The sequence below is a fragment of the Cyprinodon variegatus genome, unplaced genomic scaffold (assembly GCF_000732505.1).
Source record: "Cyprinodon variegatus isolate N-32 unplaced genomic scaffold, C_variegatus-1.0 Scaffold2164, whole genome shotgun sequence".
Classification (NCBI taxonomy): domain Eukaryota; kingdom Metazoa; phylum Chordata; class Actinopteri; order Cyprinodontiformes; family Cyprinodontidae; genus Cyprinodon; species Cyprinodon variegatus.
Genome location: NW_015152617.1, coordinates 16,873 through 28,552, shown reverse-complemented (window position 1 = coordinate 28,552; position 11,680 = coordinate 16,873). Strand labels below are relative to the sequence as shown.

The 11,680-nt window shown below is 37.4% G+C and overlaps 1 protein-coding gene across 1 annotated transcript in view; it reads left to right on the top strand.

Moving 5' to 3' along the window:
* atat1 (alpha tubulin acetyltransferase 1) overlaps positions 1 to 11,680 on the top strand; it is a 30,843-nt gene that overhangs the window by 16,131 nt on the left and 3,032 nt on the right. Inside the window, exons 7-10 of the mRNA XM_015405346.1 lie at positions 944 to 1,004; positions 2,486 to 2,554; positions 4,427 to 4,634; positions 11,243 to 11,328. Coding sequence (XP_015260832.1) covers positions 944 to 1,004; positions 2,486 to 2,554; positions 4,427 to 4,634; positions 11,243 to 11,328 — 424 coding nt within the window. The remainder of the gene's footprint in view (positions 1 to 943; positions 1,005 to 2,485; positions 2,555 to 4,426; positions 4,635 to 11,242; positions 11,329 to 11,680) is intronic.

Below are 11,680 nucleotides of genomic sequence, written 5' to 3'. Positions count from 1 at the left end.
CCATCCATCCATCCATCCATCCATCCATCCATCCATCCATCCATCCATCCATCCATCCATCCATCCATTTTCTAACACCCTTATCCCAAGTGGGTGCTGGTGTCCATCTCCAGCTGTCAGTGGATGAGAGGCGGGGTCCACCCTGGACAGGTCTCCAGTCCATCGCAGGGCAACACAGAGACAAACAGGACAAACAACCACTCACACTCACTATCAACCTAAGGAGAATTTAGAGAGGCCAATTAACCTAACAGTCAAGTTTTTGGACTGTGGGAAGAAGCCGGAGTACCCGGAGAAAACCCACGCATGCTCAGGGAGAACATGCTAACTCCATGCAGAAAGACCCTGAGCCGGAAATCAAACCCAGAACCTACTTGCTGCAAGGCAGCAGTGGCACAGTGCTAACCACTGTTCTACTGAGCAGCCTTTCTGTAAATCCTATCAACTTAATTTCATTTCTCAAACATCAGTGTTTTTCATAATCGGAATGATTTTATCTTTAACTGAAACTGTTGATCCAAACAACCAATAATTCATAAAATAAATCATTTAAAGTATCATATATTTATGTGTTTGTATCTTTTTTAGGGTCGGCCTCACTGTTTTAACATAGCTAAATGTTAAAGCAACTCTATGTAACATTTCAGCGCGGTATTCGCTTCATTTGAGATATATTAAATGTTTTATTCAGATCAGTATTTTCAGCACTTGCTCTATGTTAAAATCCAAAGCCGAAAAAGTTAGCTCCTAGAAGTAGCCTTTCCGGAAAAGATCAGGCACAAACAACTGATTAAACAGGATTAATTTAGTCAGAAAATAAATCAACATTTCACACATTGTAGTTTAGTACACTTTCTATTTTTAGGGAGGGAAAAACATAATTTAGGTATTTTTTTTTACTAAGGAAATCAAGGGCGACCTGTATGAATATCTGGTTGCGCAGATGAGCGGATGGTACAGATCGAGGTTCCAGTGCGGATCAGGTAGTGACACTGCTCGCCTTGGTTAGCATATAGGCTAACCTTGGTTAGCCGGCTCTGTTTCTACCCAATCCGTCCCGCAAGCACGATCCATACCATCCGCTCATCTGCGCAACCAGATATTCATCCAGGTTTCCAAAAATAATGTAATTATAGCACTAAAATGACTTATTTCTACCCTTAACTCACTAAAGAAAGCTACTACACATTTAAAAAAATGTTTTATGACTTTTTTTTTTTTAAATGTTATTCTTTTTCCACTTTCTCCGTTAAACAGCTTCTCTGACATCATCACGGGACATGCTCAGAGCAGTCCGGCAAAATATCATTAAACCATGTTTATCTGTATTGTAGTTGTTTCTCTCTTTAGATTACGTGCTATATATCATAAGGTTAACCCGAAAGGAAAGAAATATTTATGTTTAAATCCAGAGCTGAAAAAGGTAGCTCCCGGAAGTAGCTTAGGATCCCATTTCCAGCTCAGATCAGGGACAGACGAGTGATAAAACAGAAAAGATTTTAATGCATTTATTTTCTCAGGAAAATGCATTATCAGCTTTTGACACATTATAGTTTATTGCACTTAGTATTTTTGGGGAGGGAAACATGTAATTCAGGTCTTTTTTTACAAAATAAACCCAAATGTATATCTGGTTGCGCAAATGAGCCGATGGTACGGATCATGCTTCTGGGACGGATTGGGTGGCGATAGTTTCATCGTCTCTCTTTGGGTTCATGTGATGGAAAACACACCTGACTCTATGAGATATTGTTTTTTATTGTCCAACAGGTCCTTACTTTCAATTTCAGGATCAGTTCTCATTGATTAATGTCAGTGATGCAATTCTGACTTAAATTTTCGTAATTCTGACCGTAATTTTCGGACTATAGCCGCGACTTTTTCCCCATTTTTTGACCTTGCGGCTTATATAACAATGCGGCTTATCTATGGACTTTTACAGCTAACGGCCACTAGGGTAATACCTAAATCTACTGATTTTACCATCCACCATGTTGACGTCACATTAGCTTCAACACACAAGTACGGTAGCCGTGCGCGGGAATTCGGAGCTCCTCCGGAAGCAGACTTTACCGTGAATAGTACGAGACAGAACGACAGCGAGAAAGACAGACATTAAACATAAAAAAACCTGCGGCTTATAGTCCGGTGCGGCTTGTATATGTACAAATCATGCAATTTAGCTTCTGCGGCTTATATTCAGGTGCGGCTAATAGTCCGAAAATTACGGTAATATGTTCTGATTAATGAATGACCCTATGAACATTTCTATATTAATGTAACGCCCCTGGTGTTTGTGTCAGAAACTTTCTACTTCTGGTTTTTGACAGTAATATCACCTTAAAGCCTGACTGGTAAAAAAAGATAAGTTACATAACTTATTGTAGATTTTCCCTCCCAAGCATCAGCATCATTTTCTTGGCCATATAAGGAAAACATACTAATGATTACTGCCTTGTTAAAATGTGCTTTATTTTCCCTACAGTGGCCCAGTTGAGGCGCGTTAAGAAGCCTGATGGAGAAATCAAGCCTTATTCTTTAATGGAAAGAGAAGGTAAGCAATAAGGCAGGTAATAAAAAGAGACTTTAGTAATTTAATGAAATGTAAAGCGAAGCTTTAAGGAAACGATGAATCATCACCAAGCTGCCCAGACATCAAACCACACATAAAAACCTTCATTTTCTCAAGTCATTAATGAACCCATGTCTTTTAATTCTCTCATATGAAAACTGAACAGTTTCATGATCATTAAAAGCTTTTAAAGGGAAACCAAAGGATCACAGTTCAGAAACAACTTGAAAACTGAACTGATTATAAAGGAAAGGAAAAGTCCGGTCAGCAAGGAATAATCAATGGTCCTTCTCCTTTTATTGGACAAACCAGATTTTCTCTACGTTCTTTTTCCTGTTTGCTGCCATTGCGGATCTTGACCTGGCCTTCTTCCAATGGAGTGTAAACCATGTAAAGTTTATTAAAAGGAAAAACGCTCAATAGTGGTTGTGAAGAGCCAAAGACGTGCCCCCCCCCAGAGCACCGAGGCGACCGCCGGTGGCCAGTCTCGGCATTACCAGATGACCCAGTACAGGGCTCGATGTTAACCATCGCCCGATCTCCCGGGGCAAGTAGTTTTTATTGTTGGGAGAGTACAAATTGCAATGCATTTGCCCACCGGGCAAGTGCAATGATTGCAAAAAAAAAAAATTATTTATCACTCAAAATTACTTTAAAATCACCGACATTTGATGAAAATGACCCACAAGCATTGCTGGCGCCATTTTTGTTGTTTTGTACACATTCTCGCGTGATTTTTGTCCACCTAGCGGTAATTTAGATGTAGTTACCAAAACGACAAACGGCCGCATTTATTTTGTCAGGGAAAACTAATCCTGAGTCAGTTACTATGTATAATGATTCTGTAGAAAAATCACATTATATTAATAGTATTATCTTGTATAAACATACCGTGACTCTAAAATAAAAGTTATTCATTTGTGACATTGACTTCTGTCTTGTGCTTTATCTTGTTTTTAACCTGTCAAGTTTTTTTTAGATCTTTAACATTATAATTTATATTTTTCCAAGCACACAACAGTTTAAAGCAAAGTTTAGTTTGAAAAGAATGTGCAGGAAGGATTGAAAAGCATGTTAACACGGTAATGTAGGCTTGAGTTCATTATCTGACGCATGCAGATACACACTAGGAACCTGGAAACTTAAAAAATACTGAATTACAAAAAACATTTAAAAAAACAAACATGTTTGATATATATACCAAAATGAATATTAGGAACTATATTTATCAAACATTATACTGGGCAAGTAAAATTGTTTCTGGGCAAATGAAATGTGAAAGTTACTTCCCTGAAGGGCAAGTGGTAAGAATCCTTAACGTCAACCCCTGCCCAGTAGGTGAACCGGAAATCCGGATCGGGGGAGGGGAGCGGTGGACCTCTTATTTTAATGATCCACCCAGAAAAATAACATCCTCCACTATACCTTTAAGTATGAGACCCGCTGCTCTTTGTTTTCTCAAATCTTTTCCTGTTTTGGATTTTCTTGGACAGTGGTTATGTGGTTTTTCTTGCTAAGCTTTTTCCAATTGACATTTAGTTATGCATCTTTTAATGCTTTTAGCAGCAGCAGCCAGGAGCTTCTCTGCTTTAAAGGTCTAAAATGAAACAACCTGAAGGCAGAAAATAAGCAATAACATCAGAAACCCAGCGCTTCTCATGTTAATGTTGAATTTGACCTCAGTCATTAATTAAAAGCTTTAAACTTGAGGAAACGCTTGTCTGAATTGTTTTGTTTTGGAAGGAAATAGCAATGAACCTGCACTTAATTTTCTTTCTAGTTCTCCACTAATAATTATTTGTATTCATTTTTTACGTTTTGATGCCTGATCTATTTTTGTTTATTTATCTGCAGTGGTTCGCCAAGAGCAGAGGACTCTTCCTTGGCCGTTCGCTGCTCCTCAGTCCCCTCAGCGATCAGCATCTTCCCAGTGCTCCTCCAGTGTGGGATCGTCTCCCAGTAGGGCGCCTCCTGGTGTCACACATTCATCTTTCCGTGGAGACAACAGGGAGCAGAGTCCACATTCACCTCTCATCGACTGCTGCAGGACAAGGCGTAGCAAGTAAGAGCTATTAACTAAGATCTATTAATGGATTTTCTTAGCTACAGGATGGAAATGCTTATTTAAAAAGATTGACATCTGCTTTAAAGTCAGGAACTGCCTCTAAATTCAGCTCAAACCGATTGGAACTAATCTTAAATAACTACATAAATGTATATATTAAAGGAAAAGTCCGGTCAGCAAGGAATAACCAATGGATCATTATCTATAACTAAAACTAATACATTCGCTGTGATTTAATTAATTTAGCATTAATCTGTAAAATAATAAATAATTTTCATTGCGATCACTGAGTCTGGGAGCGGCCATTTTTGCCCAAATATAGTAGCCCCTCCCTCCTGCCATCTTCCATCAGTGACGTCACGGTGCGGTAAGCCTAGCGCCATTCTCCCCGCTTTCCAAGCTAAATCAGTGGGAACTACTAGACACATCTGCAATCAACAACAATTATTGAAGATTTCCAGAGGACTTCACCATTGAAATTCACCAGAGCTATAGTGAAACTGACAATGCCCACGTGCATGGCAGCTGGATGCTGGAATACATCGGGTAAAAGTGAAAAAAAAACCAACAACTGTTATTTCACCTTTCTGCCAACTTGAAGAGGGAGGATTTGCCATCGAACTTCTGGCCAGAGAAAAAACATAATATGTAGCCAACATTTGGAAGAAGAATGTTTTCAAGATGACTTGGATAATAGCGCGTTGTGACAAACACCAGATACAGCACTGGGACTTGATCAACAGCCGATACTGCACCGTGACGTCACAAACTAGGTGGCAGTAGTGTTCTTTGACAAACATGGATGCTTCCAGTAAAGCACATTCACATGAAAATTACTCTGAATTAAAAACATAATTTATTGAACAGGATGGAATAATTTGAATATTTAGAATATTTTCGGAAGTTTGAATTCTGCATATGACCGGACTTCACCTTTTTAATAAAAAACAATTATTTTGTCTGTCAATCTGCCAAAACTCCTGAAGTGGAAAAGTTTTAGTATCACCTGATTTGATTTCATAAAAAATCTTCTAAGCACCTTTAGTAGCAGCCCTAATCAATTTTTTTTTATCAGATTCCAGTTATATCTGTGATAGTGGGTTTTTCTTTCAATAAACGACGGACCAAACAGTTTCCCATCAGCCGTATCCGACTCTGATGACACCTCGTGATTCCTGTTCCTTTCAACCACTTTTAAATACGCAGAGACTCGGATTAGTGCTTTTTTATTTTAGCTTCCTGAAAAACTAAACAGAGTTTAGACCAATTGGTAGGTTAAACAGCCTGCATCTAAAATCATGTAACAAATGTTGGAGTAATACTGAGCTGAGATTTTAAATTGACTTCCTTTACTTCCAACTCTTCTGGAACATTGCAGTGAAATTCGTCGGTAAAGCATCTCTGCATATCTTCAGCTTTTCTGTCTTTTAACTGGTGTCTACAGGAATTATCTCACCTTCTCCGTCCTCCTTTCACTCCATGACAGGATTCATTTTTATCCTAATATTGGCTTTATCTTTATCTCCATCCTGCCTCTACTTCTGCCAAAACACATTTCCTTTAAATAGAGAGGAGCCGCATTGCTTCCTGTTTCATAATTTCTCTTAAGAAGATATTTTTAGCATTCGTGGCAGTGTGAGTTGGCATTTTTTCTCTCTCCCTGTTCCATTTTAATAATTTGTCTTAATATCAGTTTTATGTCAGGGTTTTGTTGCCTTTTGAGCTTTTTTGCAGCACTTTTGGCAAACTTATTTCCTCAAATTTCTTGTTTGTCTCCGAACGTAGGCTCTCAGAAATTCATTAAAATTTAGTTTATAAATATATTGAGTCATCTTGCTTGTCTGCATTACAGTAATCTAATGACTGGAGAAATCAGATGTTGTTATTTTATGTTTAATTCTATTCCAAACCCGCTGGGAATTTATGTTTCTGATACTTTAAGATGTTTATTGCCCTCCCCTGTAGGGGTGGAAAATATCTTATTTAATCAGGTATTATTTCAGCTGTTATATATATTTTTATGAACACACGCCCTACTAACTGTGTGTTAGAACAATAGATGAAAGAGTGATTCTGAGCACTAATCATGGTCAAACAGTTAATTCTTCACATCCATGGAATAAATTCACCACAACGTCTGTTTAAAATATAAGATTTTATTAACAAAAATCATTCAGCTCCAAGTCAAACATATTTCAGTTTAAAACTATTAACTAAAACTAGTGAAACTAAACTAAACTAACTACTATGTACAAAGAATTAGGGGAAACGGTTGAAAAACATATTACAGTTTAAGATGGATTTTGTGTTTGAAATCAAAGTTTATCTGGAATAATTTGGGATCTGATCAAATTAGCTTTTCACTAATTTTAAAGAAATTGTAATGTTTTCAGACCAATTCACAATGCAAATCCATGAGGTGAATAAAACATTATTTGGCCAAATAATGTTTTATTGAATGATTTGCTTAATGAAGAACCAATAACCTTTAGTTAATGATTCTTTACCCTCTTTGAAATAGCTAGCAGCGAATAGACATCCATGCTAATGGAAATGTAACGAGCATCTGAGGAACACATGAACACTAATGTTATATCAGTGTTTAGACCCTTAGTGAATAAAGCTTGTCCAAGCTTCAGCAACAGCTCAACACATGTTTCTGTATAGCATAGCGTAGCATGCAGTCCATCCTGTTAGCATGGTTCTTTCTCATCAGTAAACTCACCAGATCTCCATTCTCTCTGGAGATCCTGCTGAAGTGGACCCCAGGTTCATGGGCAAGGGAGACGAGGTAAAAAGAGACAATCCTGTGTCCTCTGTGGGTTTGTCTTCCTCACAGAGAGGGGGCTGGCAAGTCACACCTCTGTGGGAGGTCCTGTGACTGCTTTTGGGGGCCTTGGCTGAAAAGGGGGGGTTGCAGAGATTCCACAGCTGTTAATTCACCAAAGCTGCGGCTTCTTCTCTGGTCATCATTTCAGATTAGATTAGATGAACTTTATTGGTCTCACAGCGGAGAAATTCACTGGTCACATATTGGCATAGTAATTAAAGAAGGTGCTAACAAGGAGGAAAAAGGTGCATGGAACCAAATGATGGAACATGGAAACTGGTTCCCAATGTCCAAAAACCATGATCATAGCATAAGGCACAGCACAGATAACTGATCATATCCAATCTTGTGAGGTGAAAAAACCAGAGAAGCACATGGAAGTCATTGAGGAAAAAATGGTAACAAATTTATTTACCAAGAAGAATTCAAATTTCTAACAAAATTGGGCCCATAAAGGAAAACAAAAGAAAAAAATCAACATAACCCAAACCTGACACAAAAGGGAAACATATACTAGTTGATCAGACCATTTTGACACAAGAGGGAAACATTGGACACATTTACCTAAACAAAACTACAACAAAACACCAAACTAATCCTAAATCTGCAACCTTTGAGAAAGAGAACTTCCCATTAATTAAACTTAATTACAGAAAACAAAACCAAATAGACAAACCCAAAACCTTCCTACACCTCTACTAAAAGTAAGTGGAAGAGTCCAACTAGGCCTCCTTGCCATTTGCAGCTGGCGCCTCCTTTCCTTTACTGGCCACGCCCCCATGACGGCCTCCCAGGAACTGGCAACACAAATGAGAAGTATATGAATTTACAGCAAAGCTAACAAGCAAGAAATGACTAAATGAGTCGACTAAATATGTGCACCCAAATAGTTAACCAATGCCAAATCAAAGTAAAATACAGTACAGTAAAATATAAGAGATTTATTATAATGAAAGAATGATCAGACCATTTGTTGTGTGGTTGCACATGCGGTCATCACAGAGGTCTGCGCTCTCCGAGTGCTTCTCTAGTTTAAATGTTGATCAGTCGTCTGAAAGCAGCCGTCTTTATTAGGGTGGAGGACAGATAATCTTGCTAATGATATCAATTGTTCTCAGAAGGTGTAGAAATGTCAGCAACAGGAAATGGTTGTTGGCAACTTTCAACAACAACATGGTCGACATAATCCTTTACAAGAAGGAAATAGGCACACTGCAAAAAATGTACATCTAAATAGATAATTCTTTCTTAAAATAAGTGTCTTGAATTGAGGAGGTAAGTGAGACATTTTGCCAATGGAACGAGACAATTTACATTTAAAAATAAGAAAAAACAATTCCATTGTCTTATTTCAAGTGCATATTATCTAATTATCCTAGATTAAGAGTAAAAATACTCATTCCATTGCCAAATCATCTTATTTACTTGCTCAAATTAAGGGTGAATACCACTAATTTAAGACATTTTACTAATTTCTAGATCATTTTTGTATTGCAGCAGACTCAGAATGATGACATAATGAAATAAAGAGGGTAGGCTCATTAAATCCTGGCTGTTTCTCCACTAGCAGCTGTAAAAATGAGCTGAGGTGCTGTTCAGACTGTGCTGAACAAAGTCCAGGAATCAGAGAGAAAGCTGCCGGTTGTAAAATGGTTCACGTCTTCAGTGGCGTGTTGAGAGAAGTGAGAAAGTGTCTGCAGATTAATCAAAGCTTTAAAAAAAAAAGTGGATGATATTGAAGGATTGTTCATCTGGATGTGAAGACATTAAAAATCCCTCAGCTTTCATTTATTAGCTCTGCAGATCTTGGGTGAGATGATCACATGTTCCTTTTTGTTGGTCCTGATTGGCCGCTGGTTAATCATAAATCTCTTTTTCTCCCCTTTTCTCATTATTTTCCCATCACACATTTCACCTAATTTGTTCCTTTCTTTCATTTTGTCTGGTATTTCATCTCCAGTTCCCTCGGTAGATCTCAGCTGGGTTTTAATTGACTGAACCTCATATTGGTTTTAAACAGTAGCTTGATGAGACGATGTTCCTGATAGCGATCAGGGAAGCTGCCGGTTCTACTGTACATTAGACTAAGGACAGAGTGATAAGTTACTGCTTTTAGTTGCTACCTTTTTTTAAACCCACAAAACCTTGACTTTGTCTTAAAGCCTTGTTCCCATAAAGAAATAAAATGTTTGTTTTTTTCTCAGACTGCGGCTCTGTTTGTATCTTCGTTTCGGTTCACTGAGGTGCGAAGTTCAAGAGGGGAAAACCAGATCCTTTCCTCTTCCATCAACTTCCTCCTGGTCGTTCTGGGATCCTGATTCATTCCAAACATTTTCTCCAGGAATATGGAGTCAGAAAGGGGTCAACATTTTTTAAACTTATAAATCTTATTGGAAACTGAACCAATAAAAGTTGAAACAGAAAAAAAAAATTTCTAATTTTACTTTATAATCTGAGAAACTCAAAAAGCAAACATAAAATAATAAGAATTAAATGTAAATTATTCTCCTCAATTTATTATTTTAATTACACTTTTTTGTTTTTATTTCTTTTCTTTGTTCCAGTTTTATATTTTAAGATATATTATTTTATATTATATTATTGAAAGTTCCAATGTAAATGTCTTTTAATGTAATATTTCACACAGAATGCTGCAGAGACCCCCGTCAGACTGGGGTCAAAATCTGATGCTGAAAAAGTAATTTGAAACAAAAAAAATGAAAAAGAAACTGAAAGAAAGGAAAAGAAAGAAAATATAAAAATATAAAATCTAAAACTGCAAAAAAGAGAAAGAAAAGTATAAAGAAAAATATAATTAAAATACTAATCTAATATTAGATTCAATTCTTATTATTACTATGTTTGCTTTTTTAGTTTTGTCACATTATAAGGTAAAAATTAGACGTTAAATATCATTATTTAGAAGTTTGCAAACATTTTGACTCCTTTCTGACTCCGTACAGCAGCCTCTGCTTCTCCCGGTCAGAGAGGCTCAGTGGTTCCTGAACAAACTTTTACGTTTTTAAACGTTTCTGCTCAGATTTTATGAATCCAAAAGAAACCGAAACATTCTAGGCTGTAAGACGAAATTTAAACCTCAGCAATGTTCTGCAAAGATCTCACAAACAGGATTAGTGTCAGAGAGTAAAATCTACAATCAGTCCTTTGGATAAAAGCCTCCCTTTGATCCTGTAGCGCTCCTTAGGAGGTAAACTCATAAACTCTCTGCAGCTCTGAAGGAAAAAAAACAACCTTCACCACCAAAATCCTTTGAGTTCCTCAGGATCTGTAAAAGGTAAAGATCTGCTCCTTTGTTCCCTCGGCTGAAGTCAGAGCCACACAGCTTCTGAATCTGAGGAGCAACAATCTTTTTACCTCAACAGAAATCCTCTGCAGCTGGAACAGATTTTCATCTTTTAATAATGTTAATCATTAAATGCTGCTGCAGGGAGAACTGGAACTACGTAGCTATGGAGCCCTGCTTAGATGAACGGGTTTTGGTTCTGATCAACCCACAGAGAACGATAATTAACCTTGTTTAGACCAAACCAAGGATCTAAGTTCTTAGAATAACCAAACCCTGAATAAAGTCATGATTTTAAAGGAAAATCTGTTAGAGGAAAGGTACTGCTATACATTTTTTATATCATTTCCATCAATATTTTCATTTTTTTTACTGTTCTTTTCATCCCTCAGCTTATTTTCCTTTGAATTGTGTTTTCTTTTTGTCATCCTCTCTGTTCGGTTCGTGTCATTGGTTTTTGTTGTCCGGTAGCCCAAAGGCTCTGGTTGCCCGATCAAGCCTGTACAGTCGCCACATGGACCTCAGAGCTGCAGGACTGTTGGACAGAAACCTTTCAGGTAAGGTTTTATTAGGGGTTTGAGGAGATGAGATTTTCTTTTTAATCCTGGTTTTTGGTGCAAAAAAAAAACAAAAAAATATTGAAATTGATCAAAGGCAGCATTTCAGCAGGCAACCGGACTTCCACTCAGTTTGACATCAACCCTGTGAATCTCCAGAATTGACAAATACAGGAAAGCTGTTGAAACTTATTGTGAAAAACGGAGCTGAAATCCAGTTAAAGACGTCATGATGGAGAATCTGCACAGATCAGAACTGCTGTTGGTCACATTGAATTGATCTGCTTTCATGAAAAACCCTCAATTTCTCTAAAGAACTTAAATGTGGTGATTAAGTGGACATTTAATCTGA